The 21,504-nt window shown below is 41.6% G+C and overlaps 1 protein-coding gene across 1 annotated transcript; it reads left to right on the forward strand.

The window, feature by feature from the left end:
• The first annotated feature begins 986 nt into the window (after nt 1-986).
• Nucleotides 987-18,815, forward strand: LOC145351940 (transmembrane emp24 domain-containing protein 9-like). The gene is made up of 5 exons (XM_080201747.1): nt 987-1,160; nt 9,771-9,871; nt 12,711-12,836; nt 14,487-14,633; nt 15,592-18,815. Exons 1-5 carry the CDS (start codon nt 1,001-1,003, stop codon nt 15,739-15,741), a joined length of 684 nt encoding a protein of 227 aa, XP_080057873.1. The 5' UTR covers nt 987-1,000; the 3' UTR covers nt 15,742-18,815.
• Nucleotides 18,816-21,504: the final 2,689 nt, after the last annotated feature.

Here is a 21,504-nt window from a genome sequence, read left to right on the forward strand (position 1 = left end):
GCTTTGGGTGATCTTATAGAAGTCTATAAAATAATGAGGGCATAGATCAGCTGGATAGTCAATATCTTTTTCCAAAGGTAGGGGAGTCTAAAGCTGGAGGATATAGATCTACAGTGAGAAGAGAGATACAAAAAGGTCCAGAGGAGCAATTTTTTCAGAGGATGGTGTGTGTCTGGAACAAGCTGCCTAAGGCAGTAGTAGAGGCGGGTTAATTTTTTTCTCTTAAAAAGCGTTTAAACAGTTACATGGGTAAGATGGGTATAGAGGGATATGGGTTAAGTGCTGACAATTGGGACTAGCTTAGCAATTTAAAAAAAGGCCAGCATGGACAATGTGGGCCAAATGGCCTGTTTCCAAGCTGTAAACCTCTATGACTCCATTAGATTTTTAATTGTGTGAAAGCAAAGCCTCTGCATCACTAGTGATCTGGGTTGGTTATTCCATCACTGTCCCTATAACTCACAGTAAAAAGTCTGACAACACCATGTTTTAGTCCAACCGATTTATTACTGTGTTTACTCCAGTCCAACGCCGGCATTCCCACACCTATAACTCACAGCAGCCCCGAGAGGGCGACAAAGCGCCTGTCAAAATTAGCCAATCAGAATGAGGAACAGTGAGAGCAGCCAATAAGCGGATGCCATGGCAGAGAGGAAGCCCAATCGCTACAGCCCGTCCAATCGGAAAAGGGGATTAAAGAGGTACGTGGCACTGTAGCTGCCGCATGCGCACTGTCACGCCGCTGCCCGCAACGTCGTGTAGAACGGTCGCTCCGGGGCGACTGGGAGGGCGCATGCGCACAATCTTCCTCCGCCAGATGGCCGGGAAAGCGCAGGCGTACACGCTTCCGCTGCCAACCTGTCGAGTAGGCGCAGGCGCACACGTTTCGTCTTCTCAGCTGCCGGCACTGCGCAGGCGTACACGTTTAGTTCTCGCGGCGGCAGGGAACGCGCGGGCGCACACCCGTTCTTCCTCCCGGTGGCGCGTTGTACGCAGGCGCATGGTAAATACCTGCGTTAAGATGGCGGTCGGTGAGTGGTTGCGTTCCTTGGCTTTGCTGCAGGTCGCGGCCACGTTATGTTCCGGCCTTTATTTCCACATCGGCGAGACGGAGAAGAAATGCTTCATCGAGGAGATACCCGACGAGACCATGGTCATAGGTAAATGGAAAGGGGAGCTTCTGCTGGGGCTCCCCCCCCCCCCTTTGATTTAATTTGACTGACACGTAAACTCTTGTCGGGGTAGAGAGTTTTGGGCCTTCACTGAGGCTGAGCCCTGCTGCCCTGACCACACTGGCAGAGCCGAACACCTGTTACATGGGTGGAGTATGTTAGCCCCAGCAAACAGGGCAGAGGAAGTTGAAAGTTGGCCACTATTTCATGAGAGACTTACTCTGCCGTCCAAACGGGGGGTTGTAATTGGATCTCAGGGATTGGCGAGTCATCTACATTGAACCTCCTTGAGTGAGTTGCTGTGTATTAATTTAAGAAAAAATTCTATAGTAGTTCACGTTATGCTCCAATTAACTGATCTTTTCAAGTGTTAGTTTTGCACAGTTCTTATATAGAAAAGTTTGAAAACTTTCTATTTTTTGGTGGAGATGAGGAGCAGCATGAAGTGCCATCTTGTAGTTATGGCAGACCTTGGAATTGTGATAGTGTCATATCAGCTTTGGACATGGAAATATAAATGCTTGATTCCTGGAGGTGGTTACAAGTCGCAGGGTTTGTCTTTGACATGCGAGGACTCGAATGGATAAACTTACTTGGATTCAACTCTTATGTTTAGAAAATAACATAAGAAATAGGAGCAGGAGTAGGCCAACTAGCCCCTCGAGCCTGCCCCGCCATTCAATAAGATCATGGCTGATCTGTCGTGGCTCAGTTCCACATTCCCGCCCTCTCCCCATAACCCTTAATCCCCTCTCTTATCAAAAACCCATCAACCCGCGTCTTAAAAATATTTAGCGAGGCAGCCTCCACCACTTCAACGGGCAGAGAATTCCAGAGATTCACCACCCTTTGAGTGAAGAAGTTCCTCCTCAACTCTGTTCTAAACCGCCCCCCCTTTATCTTGAGGCTATGCCCCCTAGTCCTACTATCCTTTCTGAGCAGGAAGAGTCTCTCCACCTCTATCCTATCCATCCCATTCATCATCTTATACGTCTCAATGAGATCTCCCCTCATTCTTCTAAACTCTAACGAGTACAAGCCTAATCTATTCAGCCTCTCCTCATAGCTCAACCCCCTCAACTCCGGAATCGGCCTAGTAAACCTCCTCTGCACTCCCTCCAAGGCTAAAATATCCTTGCGCAAGTACGGCGCCCAAAACTGCACACAGTACTCCAGCTGCGGCCTCACCAACGCCCTATACAGCCGCAGCAAGACCTCCCTACTTTTATATTCAATCCCCCTTGCGATGAAAGCCAGCATCCCATTCGCCTTCCTGACCACCTGCAAGCTGGGTTTTTGCGACTCATGCACAAGGACCCCGAGGTCCCTCTGCACCGTCGCCTGCTGCAGTTTTTCTCCACGTAAGTAATAATCCTTCCTACCATTATTCCTACCAAAGTGGACCACCTCGCACTTACCAACATTAAATTCCATTTGCCATTTCCTGGCCCATTCGCCCAGCCTATCTAGATCCTTCTGTAGACTCTCCCCACCCTCCGCACAATTTGCCTTTCCACCAATTTTGGTGTCATCAGCCTAGTCTCCTACTTAGTGTAACCTTTGGTTGTCAACTTTGTATCTGTGCATGTGTCTTCAGGTAATTTATTGGCTCCAACTATTGTGGGGTGGCATAGTGGGTAGCAATGTTGTCTCATAGTGCCTGGGTTCAATTCCTGGCTTGGGTCTTATCATCTGTGTGGAGTTTGTACATTCTCCCTGTGTCTGCATAGTTTTCCACTAGGTGCCCTGGTTTCCTCCCACAGACGTGCTGGTTAGGTGCATTTGCCATGCTAAATTTTCTCTGTACTCCAACAGCCACTGGAGTGTGACGACTAGGGGATTTTCATAGTAACTTCATTGCCGTGTTAATGTAAGCCTATTCTGTAAAAGAGGCCTTTTCCTATATTCACTTTTTCTAACTAATGGAAGAGTTCAAATTTTCTCCTGTGTTGGTCATAGGAGATTACTGTTTAATAACTGCAGAAGCCAGGAAAATCCTGGAGTGTTGTCACCCGCTTCTGTAACCTTCGATTTCAAAATTTTGTTTCTTTCCTCTTCTCCCACCCTGTGTGCATTACTTTTTTTTGCTCCCTCCCCACTCAACACCTTAATATCAACTCCTGACCCTTATGCCAATTAACTGGCCATGCTAAATTGCTCCTTAGTGTCAGGAGGACTAGCTAGAATTATGGGGATATTGCTGGGTGGAGTTGCAGTCAGTGCAGATTCGATGAGCCACGTGGCCTCCTTCTGCACTGTTGGATTCTGTGATTTCCCCCAGGAATGTCACCTTGCCCTTTCGTGTTTCTCATTTGTACAGTGACTCTTGGTGACATCTTCTTTAGATGGCATCAGCTGTCACAAGCAGGCTGGTGGCACCCAACTGTACTTACCCAAGTTCTCTTGATTCCTCGCTTGCCTCTGTAATGTTAACTGTTTTTTCAGATTCCTGCCTTGTACTTCTCAGGACTTCGTCCTGCTCAAACTCAAAAGAATCAAGCCATGGGCTTTTAACTTCGCTACAAGCTTTGTTACCGATGCACTTCATGGCCTGACACAAGTTTATCTAGAATATTTTCAATCTTTCTGTCCATTTTGGTGTTGAGATTATCTTTTGGACTGTCTTCCTCATCATTATGGGTGGCATCATGGCACAGTGGTTGGCACTGCTGTCTGACTTGATGGGCTAAATGGCCTCCTTCTGCACTGTAGAATTCTATGGTTACAGACTGTCTACTTTTAGCACAGTACTGTTGCTTAATTCATTCCCATCACTGCCATGGTTTGTCACCGTAAGAAGTCTGACAACACCAGGTTTAAGTCCAACCTATTTATTTGATAGTAAACTCACAAGCTTTTGAGGCGAATTCACCTGACGAAGAGTTTAACCTCGAAAGCTTGTGAGTTTACTATCAAATAAATCGGTTGGACTTAAACCTGGTGTTGTCAGACTTCTTACAGTGTTTACCCCAGTCCAACGCCGGCATCTCCGCATCATGGTTTGTCACCTCCAGACATGATAAGCCTGATTTTTACTATTTTCATTCTAAGTGCTGAACCTGGGCGCAGTTCAGATCCAACTTGGGGTGTCTGAAAGCAGATTTCCCATGTGTACTCAGCCTCCCCTCCTGCCCCCCTGAGAATGATCTGCCCACCCCCGCCCCCAATCAGACAACGATCTGCCCTTTTTTCTTCTCCCCCACCAATCAGTGAATGATCTGGCCTGCTTGCCTCCCTCCTCCACTACCAATCTGAGTCAGAGCCGTTGGAAGCGCTGAACTTACCTCTTCAGCAGTTGGAGGGCCTGATTCACCCTTTTCCTCAGCATGTCCATTTCAATGCGATTCTGGATTGGCAAATGTGGTGGTAAAGAGGGAAATGCTGATGAAGTTGGGTGGGCAGTTTATTAACTCAATTGAAATGTGTGCAAATGCATTTAAATCACCTTTGCTCCCATTTTGGCTGTGAATCGGATCACGGCCATTCCTGGGTCTCAGTAAGGTGGCCAGCTGCGCAGGTGTGGATCGTGTTAATGGCCTCACACCCGACTTTACCACATTTTCACGCCTGAAAATGGGCGCGATGCAATGGTAAAATCGGGCCCAATGTCTCCTGGCCTCTGCCCTGCATAAACTCCCAACTCGTCCAAAACTCTGCTTCATTTCCTTATTTTAAAACCTTGACTCCAAGTTTTCACTTGATGGGCAAGGTTAAATTTTCCCCTGAGTCTTGAAATCTTTCTTGTGGTCTTGCTGTGTTTATCTCTGATCTGTCTCAGCCTGCATCATCCGAGGTCTTTCTTACTTCAAGGTCTCCAAACTCTTCTTTTCTTGTCCCTCTTAAGAAAAGGTTTCAAAACCCATCTCTTTGATGGACGGACAATCTTTTTTTACTGAATAGATGAGCTCAAAAAGGCTAATTGACCTTCTATCTCTCCTTCAGAGCTGAAACTTTTATTTCTGCTGTTCCAGATATGTTTTCCTCAGCCTATAATGCTTAGACCAGAGCTTAGTTTGGGTGATGAATCTGAGAACAATTTACTTGAATTGAAGATGTGAAAAGTAAGGAAGACCTATGTCCTTTCATTTGTGAGTTGTGGCTTCACTGGAAAGGAATGTCAAGGTATTGATAGAACAAGGAACAGATATCTCAAATGTTGCTCAGATTGAGGTCAGGGCACTGCCACCCTTCAAAATGGCAAAGGCGGTGTGGCATGTGAAATTCTGTACTGGGAGTTCAGCTTGTGCCTTTTGGGGAAAGAAGCTAGTTTGTTCAAAATGTACTATGTTTATGTGAACTTGCCTGTAGCACTTGCCTTGCAGTCATTGCGTGCTGCAAATATTGCAAAATTTACTCATCCATTGGTCGAGTTTTCTGTTTCGACATTTTTTTGACTTTTGATATACTGACAAAACTGACTCTTTGATCCAGTTTGCAGTAGGATTATTCTTTGGAATTTGCTTTCCCTTTGGAGAGAAGGTGGTACACATCAACAAAAGATTTTAAGCTTGTCTTTTTATACATGATAAAGTAGAGAGAACAACTAAAACTTCAATTTAGAATCTGGAAGAGGTGGAATACTTTGTTGCAAGTGCCTTATTTTGGTACTTTTTCATAGCAAATTTTCTGTTCACAAACTCTGGAGATTGTGTGTGTGGGACATGTTTATATGATTGTGCTGATGGAGCTTTGTATTAAAATCATGTATTTTTCAATTTCACAATAGATTAAAAACAAATGTGTGGGGATGCCGTGCTTTTCACAACCTCATCACAGTGCTTTGTTGCCATTGAAGGATCTTTGAAGTGGTGTCACTGTTATAATCCAGGAAATGTGCAGCAAGCACCCACAAATAGGAATGTGATAATTTTTCTTCAGTCAGTTACTCTTGGCCTAATGTTAAGTGCTGTAATCCTGGGTGACCATTTACTTTTGTTCTTTTCAGTGAACCACTTCCTTTCGCTACTGTTATGGTTCTAATCTATTCAGCAACAACTTCCTGCTGCACAGGCTGCATGTTCCTCAGCGTAATTTATCCTCCGTGCGGTCATTCAAGTTCTGCAAATTTGGGAATGGTTCACCTGGATAGAAACTTTCAAAATTTAGTGGCAGTCTTCAACATAAAACCTTGAATGGTGCTGTTTTTGCATTGGTCATAGGTCTCCCAGGGGAACAACAACTGTTTAGCTCCAGAAGTGATACACAGCTCAACTGGGTGGTTTGCTGTAACTGAGGGAAATAAACTCTGCAGCAAATTAGCAAACACAAAAACTGGTGCGTTTTTTTTCTGGTTTCTTACTAACGCTGAATTGGGTTCTGTTTGTAGTTTTCGAGAGTGATGCTGCTGACAGCATAATCTAGGGAATGTGCTTGTGTGATTGCAGATAATTTACAGACATTACCTATCAGAGAAGGTTGTTGTTTTTAGAAGGAAAGTGAGATACCAACATAGAATCTCTATGGTGCAAGAGGAGGCCATTTGGCCCATGGAGTCTGCCACAACTCTCTGAAAAAGCATCTTATGCAGGCCTACCACCCCCCCCCCCCCCCCCAATAACCCCATGCATTTACCATGGCCGATCCACTTGATCTACAAATCTTTGAACCTTGGCAGAAACCAGAGCACAGAGCATCCAATAGAAACCCACGCAGACACAGGAAGAATGTGTCGAGTTTGTATAGTCACCCGAGGTCAGAATGGAATTGGGGTACCTGGTGCTGTGAGACAGCAGTGCTAACTACTTTGCCACCCCAGCTCCTCCACTGCCCAGAAAGTAAAACCACTACTGCCTATAATGAATACCCAACTAATTAATTCTTCAGTTTCTTGAATGTGCCCATGTAGCTGATGATCTGAGCAGTGAAGTAAAATAAGCAGTCTGATTCTGTAAGGTACTGATGAGAGTCTGGTGATGCCTTGGGGAAAGGCATCACCAGATATTTGTGGATATTTGCTGAGGAATGAGATTCTTTTGTGATGCCTCCTCGTTCCAACCCCATCTTAATGTGAATAGTCTATAGGACATCCCCACTTTTGACCGAATGACGGAAGGAAGATTATTGATGAAGCAGCTGATAGTTGGCTAGGGCTAGGACAATACCCTGAGGAATTTCTGCGACAATATTTTGTGACTGAGATGATTGACGTCAACAACAACCATCTTCCTTTGTGCTAGATATGGCTTGATATCTAGGATAGTCACTCTCACTTCTCAAATTCATTTTTTTTTGCATGTTTGATCCAATGCTGTAATGAGGGCAGGAGCCAAGGGGCTCTGGCAGAACCCAAACTGAGCACCAGTGAGCAGGTTATTACCAAGTAAGGGGCCACTTGAAAACATTGTCGCTGATATCTTCCAGTGTTTTGCTGATGAATGGGAGAAGACTGATTGATTGGATTTGCTTTGCTTTTTGTGGGCAACACATACCTGGATAGTTTTGCACGTTGGGCAGATACCAGTGTTGTAGATATGCTGGAACAGTTTGTCTAGGGACACAATTAGTTATGGAGCACAGATCTTCAGTGCTGGTGTCAGGATGTTGTCAAGACCCATAGAGTGCAGCATCTTCAGCTATTTCTTGATACCCCAGTCTAATGGCTGAAAATTGGCATCTGTGATGTGGGGCATCTTGGGAGGAGGACGAGGTGGATGACCTACTTTGGGCTGAAGACAGGTATAACTGCTTTAGCCTTTCGCACAGACATGTTGAGCTCCATCTTCATTGTAGCAGGGAATATTATGGAGTTACTCCCTGTAAGTTATATAATTGTCCACTATTTGTGACTGGGTGTAGAAAGCCTGTAGATTTAATCTGTTGGTTGTGGAATTCTGTCTGTCACATGTTCCTTCTGCTATTGGGCGTGCAACAAGAATGAAAAATTTGGATTTTGAAATTTCCAGCATTCTGATATGCTTCTGGCCTCAATTATTCTAGAGCGCAAGTGGAGCAAAAAGGATTGAAAAGACAAGTAAAACTGAGTACAGGAAAATAATGATGAGTTGTGATTGGAGAAGCAGTGAACATGAAAGGGAAAGAATCTGAGGAGCTGCACCTCCAACCACAGACCTGTCTCTTCCATAGTTGCTGCTCCAACTTCTGCAATTTCCCAGTCAGTTTCCAGATTTTCCATCTCCTCTAGAGGCAGAATCTATGATTGGAGGAGCAATAAGAGGGAGGGAATCTATCCTAGGAGGTTGAGTTATTTTAGTGATCCTGCTGTCAACATGCAGGAGACTTTTGGCTGAACTGTCACAGAGCACTTCGACTGGATGATCGACCAATCCGACCCATTCAATACTTCTATAATGCTGAAGACAAGCTGCATAAGATAAAAGGAAGCAAAAGGTAGGCCGAAATCCAGAGCAGAGGTGGTGGGGCATCATGCCTGGCTCGGGTTGGGAGAAGACTGATTGTACCTGCTTGGGATTGAGGTGGGGTTCTGAATTGCATTAGTGGGATTTGTACTCAGGTTCTGATGGGGGTTTGGAGTTGACTCTGATCGTATTCATTCTGGACTTAAGATAATTAAAGGGTGATTTCCCCGCCCATGTTGTATATAATCCAGCAAGGTCATGTTCTGTTGAAATACGGGATGAAATCTGTGCTATTGTGTACCAGTTGCATGAAAAGCATACTCATTGAAATGCCAAAGTCACTTTGGTAATTTTATACAAATACGTTGATCCTCAGTTTTGGCAATAACAGAAAGCAAACAAATGGATAATGAATACATCTGTCCGTTTGGAGCTTAATTTGTGGTCTCGGAGCAGTTGCATTTCATTGCTTTAATTTCCAGCTCTTGCTGCAGTGACTTCACTGTTTTGCCCTATGTGTACTCAATTCCTTGTCATATTAATAAAAATTCAGACCTTTCCATTTTTGGCCACTCTTATCCCTGCCATTAAAGTAATAATGTTCTGCTGCTTCACCAGGTTGGCACCTAATTTTAAGATATGCCTGCCAAGCCCTTCTGCATTCTTCTTTGAACTCTGGCTTGCAGTGGTAGAGTAAGGGATATGCTGGGTCATGAGGTTATAGATTGTGGTTAAATGCAATTCTGCTTCCCTGAAGGCTCATACACGCCCAGTGACGAATAACAGTGGACCCAGTTTTGACTCTATTCCATTTAGCATAGTGGTAATGCAGACAACACCACAACAGGATGAAGAATGGAAGTCATCTCCACGTGTTCATTCTTACCTTTTCCTGGACTGGTGCAGCTGTGATGGGCAGATTGCTGAGGATAAAGATCAAGTAGGTATTTCCTCTTGATTCCCTCAATATCTGCTGCAGAACTCGATTATTAATGGTGCTACTAAGCCACTCTTGGGCCCCAGCTAGAGTACTTGTTCAATTTTACTGATTATAAATGCTTGAATTTCCACACCCCTCCTCTTCCCAACCATCCTTGGGGGAGCTGCATGGTGGTGTAAGCTTCATGTTTGTTAACTTTATACGTCAATATGGTCATGAATCTGTCGGCAGGAAACTTATTATGAACAGTGTCTGGAGTTTCTCCTCTTATCCCGCCTCACAGCTACTATCCAATTACAATTTAGCAATTGATTGACTTAATGTTTTAATGGAATTTTTCAGGTAATTACAAAACCCTGATGTATGACAAACAAAGGGAGGAGTACCTGCCTTCTCCTGTGGGACTTGGAATGTTTGTGGAAGTGAAAGATCCCGATGAAAAGGTATGACTTATCCAACTGAAAAAACCCAAATCTATTTGTTTCCTCAATTCAAGAGCATTTTCTACTGCTTTAGGGCATTTTCTCCCAGCCAAATGATTTTTTTCAATATGTATGTTGTGCTAATGATAAATGGTAGTGCTGGAAATGGGAATATTTTTGTACTTGATTCAAGTCTGGTTAGATGCCGCATGAAGCATTTATGTAAACTTTATTGAGGTTACATTTACTTTATTTTTTTTCAAGGGCAAGCTTAATTAGATGGTAATAATGTCTCCATGATTGAGAGTTTGTGCTATTATATAATAAATGTAAATATTCAGTCTAATTTTCACAAATGACAGCTCCCGGGTAAAATTGTTGAGAATAATATCAAGGGGCGTGGAGGTTACCATTGACTAGAAGCTTAACTGCACAAACCTTACAAATACTATGGCTACAAGAACAGATCGGAAGTTAGAAATTTTGCAACAAATAACTCTCTTGACTTATCGAAGCCTGTTCACTATGTACAAGGCACAAACCAGAGATGTAATGGAAAAGTCACAACTTGCTTGCATGGGTGGTAATGTAACTTCAACACACAAGCTCAACACCTTCCAGGACATAACAGCCAACTTGATTGGCACTTCATGCACCACCATAAACATTCACTTCCTCTATCAGGCAGCAGTGTGCCATTTACAAGATGCACTGAAGTAGTTGTTTCAACACCAACCAGGCTGATGACACTACCACCTGGAAGAAAAAGGGCAGCAGATGTGTGGCAGTACTGCCACCTACAAGTTCCCCTCGAAGTCACGCACCATCGTGACTTGGCACTATATTGTTCCTTCGCTGTTGCTAGATCAAAATCCTGGAACTCTCTTTCTAACTGCATTGTGGATCTCCCTAAAAACACTCGTATTGCAATGGGTGAGTGTTTGGGGAATGGGGCTAACAACTACTGCAAGGAAAATTAGGAATGGGCAATACCCGTCAGTGATGCTCTGATTTATGAACAAAATTAAAGGGCCCTGAAGCCTTCTTGACAGAAGTCAGAGGGTGGTTGTAGAGGGTTGTTTCTCAAACTGGAGGCCTGTGACCAGCAGTATACCTCAAGGCTCAATGCTGGGTCCACTGTTATTTGTCACTTATATTAATGATTTGGATGAGAATATAGGAGGCATAGTTAGTAAGTTTGTAGATGACACCAAGATTGGTGGCATAGTGGACAGTGAGGAAAGTTATCTCCAATTGCAACGGGATCTTGATCAGTTGGGCCAGGGGGCTGATAAGTGGCAGATGGAGTTTAGACAAATGCGAAGTGATGCATTTTGGTAGGTTGAACCCAGGCAGGACTTACTCAGTTAATGTTAGGGCATTGGGGGAGAGTTACAGAACAAAGAGATCTCGGGGTACATGTTCATAGCTTCTTGAAAGTGGAGTCACAGGTGGACAGAGTGGTGAAAAAGGCATTAGGCATGCTTGGTTTCTTCGGTTAGAACATTGAATACAGGAGTTGGGACTTCTTGTTGAAGTTGTACAAGACATTGGTAAGGCCACACTTGGAATACTGTTTTTGTTCTGGTCACCCTATTATAGAAAGGATATTATTAAACTAGAAAGAGTGCAGAAAAGATTTACTAGGATGCTGCTGGGACTTGATGGTTTGAGTTATAAGGAGGCTGGATAGACTTGGACTTTTTTCTCTGGAGCGTAGGAGGCTGAGGAGTGACCTTATAGAGGTCTATAAAATAATGAGGGGCATAGATAGTCGCATCTCTTCCCAAAGGCAGGGGAATCTAAAACTAGAGGGCATAGGTTTAAGGTGAGAGGGAGATACAAAAGTATCCAAAGGAGCAATTCTTTCACACAGGGTGGTGAGTGTTTGGAACAAGCTACCAAAGGTAGTAATAGAGGTGGGTAAAATTTTGTCTTTTAAAAAGCATTTAGATAGTTACATAGATAAAATGGGTATCAAGGGATGTGGGCAATTGGGATTAGCTTAGAGGTTGTAAAAAAAAAGGCAGCATGGACAATGTGGGCCGAAAGGCTTGTTTCCATACTGTAAACCTCTATGACTCTGGGCTACAAGACTTCCACTGCTCTGTATTTTAAGGAAAGGGCTGTGAAGCTCTTTCTATATACAGTGCGGCACCGTTATAACGCGACGGTTGAGGTTCATAAAACGTTGTCGCGAAAAAAGTGGTGTCGTGCTAAATCGGGGTGCTACAGTTTCGTTACGGATGATCTGTGTCTGCCAGAGCTCTGCTTGTTCATACAATCACTACACACTTCACTAACTTTTACAAACCTTTTGATTTGGCAGGTCCAGGCTAATTTAAAACAGGCAGTGGGGATGTTTATTTACACAAACACTTCCATGGTCCATTAACTGCGAAGTACTTCCTCTTTTGAACAACTGTTTAATGTAGTTTTTTCTGTAAGTGAGAATCCTTTTATCTGAACTGGGCAAGGGGGGAAGCAAGTGTTTTCTGTCCACAGTTTCTTTCACTTTAGAAATAGATTGCAGTAACCAAAAACTTTTCAGTTCCCCAGAAAGAGCAAAAAAAAGTCCAGTGACTCATTGCGCTATATCTGAATTCGTGCTAAATCAGGGTGTATAAAATTGGGGTTTCACTGTACCTGCCTGTCTCTAATACACGCAGCACTCTGCGATTATTGCGTATTTGCTCAGAGCTTTACCAAAAAACCATGAAAATATTGTAGATATGTCAGTATATCAAGCTTTATAAAGATAAATTGGAGTTAATATCAAATAACCCTCTGTTCTTGTTTCAGATTCCAGCATCCACAGTATTTTGCTTGTACTAATGATTTAATGTGTCTTTTTCTGTAGGTCATCCTGTCAAGGCAATATGCTTCTGAAGGAAGATTCACATTCACCTCCCATATTCCAGGAGAGCACCAGATTTGTCTGCACTCCAATTCCACCAAACTCTCTCTCTTTGCATCAGGAATGTTGGTAAGCAAAAAATTTGTAAGAATAATACAGCTTGTGGAAACAAAGGTAAAATCAGTAACAAATATTGATTGTGCAACTTTTTAGAATTTATAGCACAAACGGATTTTTTTGGCCCAGCAGATCTGTGCTGCTATGTCCACGTGAGTTTCTTTCTTAATCTTGTGTCATCTAATTCTATTGACATATTCTATTATTTGCCCTAATGTATTTATCTAGCTTCCCCTTAAATGCATCTATGCTATTTTCCTCAACAACTCAAGTGTGGTAGCAAGTACCAATCCTAATCATTTTCTCGTTTAAAAAGGTTTCTCCTGAATTCCCGATTAGGTCATTTGGTGACTGTCCTGTATTTATGATTCACAATTTGGGACTCTCCCACAATGAAAAGACATTTTCTACATTCACCTTATCAAACCAGGTCATAACTTTAGAGATTATTTTCAGGCCACATATCAGCATTTTCTTTTTTTCCATAGAAAGATATCTCAGCCCATACATGTTCATGATGGCATAACTTCTCAGTTTTGGTACCCTTTAAAATTTTTTTTTTTTTTACATGTTTTCTAGTCTCTTTGTGTTGTGAAAATTAGAGCTGTGTGCATTATTGTAAGTGGTCTTGCCAAGGTTCCACGTAAGTTTAGCATAACTTCTTTCCTTGCAATGGAAATACCATTTTGTCCATTTCTCCCTCCTTTTAGTGGATAAAATTTGTTCTGATTTTAATGGTCATTGTGACAGAATGTTAGTGAATTTGATGACTTTACTTGCCTTCCTATGGAGATGAATGAAATGCTTTTTCCCATCATAGTTAAATCCAACAAAAATATTGTTGTTAATTTTAGTATTAGTTCTGTGTTATTCTCCTTACCCTGGGAAATCTTTGGATTCCTTGTGGTTGGGAGGGAGAATGACTGATTTTTTTTTTTTACTTAAGGTACATTATCATATTGCCTTTGAATGTCCTATGGTGGAACAGAATGGGGACAGATAAACTGAAGGGGTTGGGGTGAGGGTGTGGGAGGAGCGGGAAAGAAAAATTCAGGCTGATGTCCCTAACTCAGCTGGGGTCGTCTTGTCCCCAGAATTTGAAATTTGTCTTAAATATTGAAGTTTCATGTGATATTTTAGCAGTAGATTTAAGAGGCAATCCTCCTTGTAATGCTAGTCTTAAGGTTTAATGTTTATAAATTTATTAATCACAAGTATGCTTACATTAACACTGCAATTAAATCATTGTGAAAATCCCCTAGTTGCCTTACTCCGGCGCTTGTTCGGGTACGCTGAAGGAGAATTTAGTATGGCCAGTGCACCTAACCAGCACATCTTTTGGACAGTGGGAGGAAACCCACACAGACAGTGACCTAAGGTGGGAATTGAACCTGGGTCCCTGGCGCTGTGAGGCAGCAGTGCTAACCACTGTGCCACCATAACATTCCACTCTTTTAGCCCACTCTCTTTATCCTGTTCAGTAAAATAATTAGAGCAATGTGAAGTCATATTAATTAAAGAAGCACTAAAAAGTAGCCTTGTGGTATTAAATGCCTGTCTGAATCCCTCCCCTTATATGGCACTAATCCATACAAACTAGGATGCTCCTAAATTTGGTTGAACAGTTCAATTATCCTTAAGTAATGAGTTTTCTCTCTGCAGCGGGTTCACTTAGACATCCAAGTTGGTGAACATGCCAATGATTATGTTGAAATTGCAGCAAAGGACAAGCTGTCAGAGCTCCAACTCCGTGTCAGACAACTCATTGAACAGGTGGAACAAATCCAGAAAGAACAGAACTACCAGCGGGTAAGTGGGGCTCGATGGGAAAGTGTCTGAGATAGACATATTGGGACGGGTGAGGGGCAAAGACATCACAGTTGGAATAAATGAGGGGCAGGAACATCCTTTCTGGAGAGGAGGATAGGGGCAACCAAATTAGAAAGTGAGGGCAGGAATAAAGTGACTGCACAGAGGGAAACTAAAACTTCGAATGCTAAGAACTAAGAATCAACAGCAATAAAACTAGGTAGAAAAGTCATGGGGAATGTAGAGTCAATAAGTTTAGTTTAGTGCCTCATTTTGCTTTTAGAAATTATGAATACAGGGGCTCAGAAACATCTGGTTCCTGTCCACTGTTTGTTTTTGTTTAAACAACATATTCCAAAATATTTAAGTTTTTTTTGTTCTCTTTTCATTGATTCTTAATGTGGCATTTGTGTGCATCAGTTGCACTGTGGCACAGCAATGAGCACTGCTGCCTCAGCGCCAGGGACCTGGGTTCAATTCCTGTCTTGGGTCACTGTGCAGAGTATGCATGTTCTCTTTGTGTCTGAGTGGGTTTCCTCCAAGGGTTCTAGTTTCTTTCCACAGTCCATAGAGGTGCGGATTAGGTGGATTGGCTATGCTAAATTGCCCCTTAATGCTAGGGGGACTAGCTAGGGTAAATGCACGATGTTATGGGGATAGGGCATGACTTGGATTGTGGTCAGTGCAGACTTGTTGGGCTGAATGGCCTCCTTCTGCACTGTTGTAATTGGAGTCTGTTGTATGTTGTAATTGGAATTAGGGAAGCAGTGCCCTACTTTTGAAAAAGCTGAGGATATTTTGGTATAGCTGAGGCTTTTTATTCTTTGGATCAGGAATATAAAATTGTGGTCTAGAGCAAGCATTTGTGTTTAACATGATACAGTGTAATGACTACTCCAAGATAGGGCCTCTTGTGCTGTAAGTACTTTTGTATCCTGAATGTCTTTTTCTGTTCCAGTATCGTGAGGAACGTTTCCGGGTGACGAGCGAGAGCACCAATCAACGAGTCCTGTGGTGGTCAATTGTGCAAACGCTGATCCTCATTCTGACTGGAATCTGGCAGATGAGGCATCTGAAAAGCTTTTTTGAGGCCAAGAAACTGGTATAGGTCATGTTTGCAATGACCTGTATTAACTTGATTTAAATACAGTACAAGGCTGATTGGCCAAAGGCATGTTTTCAATTACACAATTCAAGTCATGGCTCATTGGATTTGGCCCAATTTTGTTCTCCCTCCCCAATCTCCATGACATGCAGTGCTTCCTACATAACAAAAGTACTTCAGTGACTGAAGTGCTTTGGGATGTCCTGAGGTTGTGAAAGATGCTACCGTATATAAATGCTAGTCTTTTTTCCAAGTGGATCCTGGCAAGTAACAGATATGTTTGCCAGGTGTGTTTTTGGCATGGTGCCCAATGACAAAAAGGCAGCTTTGTCCAACCGACATCACATTGAAGATGACTGCTTTGTTGCCTTTGGGATCCTGTATCTTGTTAAGTCACTGTAAATCTATCATTTTTTTTCATCTTACCAAAAGTTTGAATACTCCATTACTGAAGCATTTGAAGTAGAGTTATGCAGTATTTAAATGTACGAAGGTATGCATTCCTTCTTCCCATCTGTAGCACTCGAGTTGTTAAATCTATTGGCCAGTCTTAACATTTTTGGAGCTATTAAGCACAAAGCAGTGTCCTGTGAGCTTCCTTTGTGTGACCTTTTCCTTTAAATCACCCTTAAATATTGTGCAATGGCAACCTCTGTGACTAGGTGTGATCATGGAGGTATGAGTAAGGTTTTGCAATGTTACCAGACATGGCCTGTCTTGTGATGAAGCAAGAGTTGATTATTTATAATTATACCTGCTTGCAATTGAATTTCCCTGACATTGGGAGGGCAACACTGCAGAGCAACTTAATGCTTCGATTTTCTTGCAATGTTCTCAAACATAATTTATTGAATTGCCATATGTCTTTGTAATTGGAAGCATTGGTTTTGGTCCTATCAGTCACTGCGGGATAAGGATGTAGGAACCACTGAATACATGTGGGGGATATCCTATTTGAATTTGAGTATGAAACAGAGTTGGTATAACATCTGTGCAGCTGCACTGATTCTGATTGTTTGTAGGCAGCTGTTAATATTTGTACCATAACTGCTGACTATCTGCAATCCAGTAGCAGCACATTGGCAGAAGTAGAAATTAGAGATGTTTGCCTCAATCTGACCACATCCAAATTGTTAACGTTTTGAGCATGACCGAATCAACTCGTGTACACTTGTACTGTCTGTCTGTGAAGTTTTGAACTTTGCTGCTTTCTGTGGATTGATAGAGATTGGGTGAAAATATCATTAAACTGATGTTGGGACTTCTTTTTCCTTTATCTGCCTCATTTTTTGGGGGGGCAGATAAATGAGTCTGGTCATTGCTACTTTCTACTGTTGTCAACATGACCTGTTCAATGAACTGACTCCACTGGATTGCATTCATGAGGTTTTCCTGTTTTGAGGAACTGGCAGAATATCATTTTAATCGAGTACACCAAAGTATTCAACATGACATGGGGCATCCTGCTGAATCTGAGAGTTGTTGCATACTTCAGTTGCATACTCTATCGTTGAATTTCTAGATGAGAAACCATGTTGACTGCCATTATCCAGATGTATCATGTCATGCTTGTTTGGTCATTGACATGGATATCTGGATATTCATGATCCACTGCTGCCAGCATTTTGCTATTTGCTTGGTGGGTTGCTGAGGGGACCATATCCTTGGCTCTAAATTGCTCTAAAAAAGCTGATGCAATGGTTCCCATCTCAAAGCAGCGGTTTCTTTAGTTTGCTTACTGCTTTCAAAACAAATGTCATGCTTGCTCTATTGTAAACCATGCTTGTCTAATTGCAGCTAACAACTTTTGAGCCCCAGTTTTTAGTTTAAATTGTTCCTACCCTCTGAGCCTTGTCATTTAACCAAAATGATAAGTTGAAAAAGTTGAATGTTAATTAATAGATGTTGTTTCTTCCCTTTCAGGGAAATAACATGTTTGTAATTTCCCTGGAGCCATTTGTCCTGTTTGGGAAGCTCTACTTGGAAAAATACCACAAAGTGGTTAAATCTGTTCTTATTAGCCCAGTAAACCGAGGCACTCCAGATATATAGTGCCTCCTGATGAATATTGATGTCAACCAATTCACAAGCATGATGTTCATCACTACATGACTTCAGTGCATGATGAGTTCAAGTTTTAACAGGCTTGGTGTTCTCAACTACCTCGAGCCAGGACCATTAGGGTCATGTGCCACTCCATGGCATCTTTGGTATTACAGTGTAACCAGCAATCCTGGAGAATGCAGCCAACGGAGCTGATTACAATAGTGCTTAAGTAAGGCATGGATGGTAAATGAAAAGGTGTCTGGTGAGGTAAGAAACAATGATAGGCTCACTATTGAAGTGAACCAATGGTTAGATTGAAAAGTGGACTTTCATGTTGCAGATAATACTCCTGACAAACTTGACAGGGAAGATCCTATTGTGATAAATGACATTTTACACGTTCTCTTGAAAAGCAGCTGTAAAAGAACTGTCTGGATTGAGAGTGAATGGATGCTGTTTTACTTAGTTATGGTAAAGAACAGAACATGTGTGGTTTAATCTATTCCTTTTACCCCTGATATCTTTAAATGAGAGGTTTTACTGTAAATAACAGCTCAGATTTATGCACTGTTCTGGGTGTAGTGTGGAAAAATTGAAATGAACAGAGAGCCATTGTATGCCACTTGGAAACAATCCTCCCAATCTGTTCAATCAGATAAATAAGAACATGCACAGGGCAACTATTACAAGTGGACAATTGGCCTTGGATATCAAAATATAGACTTCTAACTATGTTGGTATAATACATCAGAGCCAAGTCATTGATTATATACATGTTGAGAAAATAAATAGTGCCTCAGTGCAAATTTCTGCTTTTTGTTTGAATGTATGTTTTCTGTTCTTTTATTCCATCCTCTTTATAATTTCTTTCCCCTTTTGGAAATTGGTGCATTTTGTTTAGAGATTGCATTGTTTAATGAGATTTGTTTCTCTGTATGTTCAGTAATTGACATGTACAAGTTTTTAGTTACTGCTACCATGGACTATTTTTCACAAGTTCTCAATTTTTGAAATAAACCAGTTCCACCTTTTTTCTTTTTTAAGTTTCTCATTCTTCATGCTGGCTACTTGAGCCTTAGGCATATGTAACTTGCATTTTAAAAACAAGAACCTTGGTTTGATAAATCCATACATGGGATAAATCAAAACTGCATTGTAGCCCAATGACTGCATTAAACTTACAGCTTCCAGTTGTTCTCCTTTTGGCTTACATGAGTGTGCTGTGTGATACTGAACCAGATAGACCATATCCCCTCAATCAGATCTCTGATGAGGTGAATTAACTGATCTTGACAGGATGTGGTGCTAAGTGATCTTAGCATCTTCTGACTAGGAAGTGGGTGAGGGGAAAATGGAAGGAGAAGAATGCCACCACAACTGAGCCGGTGATCCCTGCCTGTTGAATTGCACGTGCATGTTGAGAACAGAATTGGGCTCAGCTTTTAAGCTTCAAGTGAACAGCTTTCTGACACTTGCTGCCCTGGCTCATCAAGGAAGAAAGATAACTTGGCCGAGGTAGTGGAGAACTTTGAACGCTCATCTAGCCCCAGAGGGATGGTGGACAGAGGAATGAAAAGTTGTGACTGCTGAGTTCAAAGCCAGAAATTAATTGCTTTTTATAGACCACAATTAAAAACCATTTAGATGTGGATAATGTTCTGCTTTCACTTTTACGGAATCCCTCAGCCAAATGTAACAGGATGCAGTGAGACCCAGGTGGATCTGCAAAACCTGTATGGGTTTGATACACACATTTCTGGAACTGACTACTTTCTGTTTCAGGTGTGTGTTCAGTATTTAAATATTGCAGTCAGAATTGCTGTATCTTGATTATTTTATAAAAAAAAGATGAATTTGTAAATCATTTTTAAGCTGATTTATTTTTCACTTCAACTAAAGATTTAATAAAGGTGTTCATTATATCCATCCTCCATTGTCGTCTTTGTTCTTGTAAAGTCCAGTTTTTCTTGTGTTCCCCAGATAATTCTAGCCGGCTCTTGTGTTCCCCAGATAATTCTAGTCAAAATTCACACCAGCCCCTCAGCACCAATCTTGGATATTCCTGGATCTGTGTTTTGTCTGATGTTGGCAAAATATTTGGCTTATTGCTATATGTGATTTGATCTGGGGAAGATTTGTGACTGAGCTGAAATTTATCCCAAACTCGGAAGAAAGACTCTGCCTCCTGTCATGACTTTAATGTTGTAACCAGTCTGAGTAATCTTAACATATTCCAATACACAACTGGCCCTAAATCAAATGTTATATAACCTGGGAATGGCAAATAGCACTGAAACTGAAATTGTAAGTGTTTCATTCCTCAGTACTTACTCAACCAATGACTTAAACATTAAAAATATTGAGCAGTTTATAAATCTGCGCTTGGAATGTAGGTTTAGTGGCAAGGCCAACCCTAATTTCCATGAAACACTGGTGACTTTCAAAGGGCAGTTAAGAGTCAACCACATTGATATTGGTCTGGAATCACATGTAAACCCGACTGGGTGAGGAAGGCAGATTTCCTCCTAAAAAGGAAATTAGTGAATCAGGTGCAATATTGCAACAATCCATTAATGTCGTGATCATCAGTGTTGACCTAGCTTTTTATTCCATTATTTATTTAATTAACCAAATTCCTTTAATTGATTCATGTGTAACTATTGCTGGCATCCTTTTTTCCCCTCCTCATGAATTCAGTTGATGTGGAAATTATGCAACAACCATGCATCACACCATTAAGAATGGACAGTGAAAGTGATCTCAAATGGAATTTAAAGTGTGAAATGCTTGTGAGCATAATGACTTAATGTATGATGTCTTCAGCATCACTGCATTCCAAATAGATCTATTCATTGGTTGATAGTTATGTAAGACCAATTGTTGGATACGCAATGCCTATTTAGAATGCTGGATTTTCCATAGAGCATGTGAGCAAGCTTGAAAGCGCTCAACGAGCACAGAAACTGATCCTAGATAACAAGCATCAAAGCTCGTCTGACATGATTGCACAACTGAATGTGTTCCTTTACTGAAAACACAAAATAATAAAACTTGAGTCCCATCTATTTCTTGCCGTAACTACACTTAAGCTGATCTTTCTCTGCGCCCTAGCTATAACTCTAACTACAATCTGCACCCTGTTCTTTCCTTCCCTATGAACGATATGCTTTGTCTACAGTGCATAAGAAACAATACTTTCTAACTGTATACCAATACATATGACAAAACAAAAGTAAAAATGTGGTGGAATTTAAGGTGAAAAGACACTCCTACAAATAAGATTTAGAATGAATAGTCTGAGGCCACCCAATTGGCTACTTTAAAGAACATAAATAGTATGTAAGTGATTAAAAATTTAAGGAACTCAACCTGACAACATATCTTTAGACATTAATACACAATGAGGTACAGCTGGCCTTTCATTTCTAATCTGCAAATCAAGGAGATCTGCATTTTGACATGTAACTATATGCATGCTGAAATGATCACTGCAATCCTTTTTATTTTACGATAGTTCATAACATTGGATATAACTGCTTGTTTTGTCATTTTCACAATTCGGCACCTTCAGCCATCATGTTTATCAATAATCCAATTATCTACCTAATTCACAGGCTGCATTGGTGAAATTTTGAGCTCTTGCTTCTGGATATTACTTCAATAACATAGCCAAAAGGTTTTAAACTGATAATACTTGTAACCTAGCATGGGGACTATTGC

This window comes from Carcharhinus amblyrhynchos, chromosome 13 (assembly GCF_965287045.1).
Source record: "Carcharhinus amblyrhynchos chromosome 13, sCarAmb.v2.hapA, whole genome shotgun sequence".
NCBI lineage: Eukaryota > Metazoa > Chordata > Chondrichthyes > Carcharhiniformes > Carcharhinidae > Carcharhinus > Carcharhinus amblyrhynchos.

Excerpts from the sequence above, each read along its gene's own strand:
- LOC145351940 (XM_080201747.1), top strand. The coding sequence starts at position 1,001 with ATGGTAAATACCTGCGTTAAGATGGCGGTCGGTGAGTGGTTGCGTTCC. Across the intron at positions 1,161-9,770 it reads CGACGAGACCATGGTCATAG|GTAATTACAAAACCCTGATG; the intron begins GTAAATGGAAAG and ends GGAATTTTTCAG. Across the intron at positions 14,634-15,591 it reads AAGAACAGAACTACCAGCGG|TATCGTGAGGAACGTTTCCG; the intron begins GTAAGTGGGGCT and ends TTTCTGTTCCAG.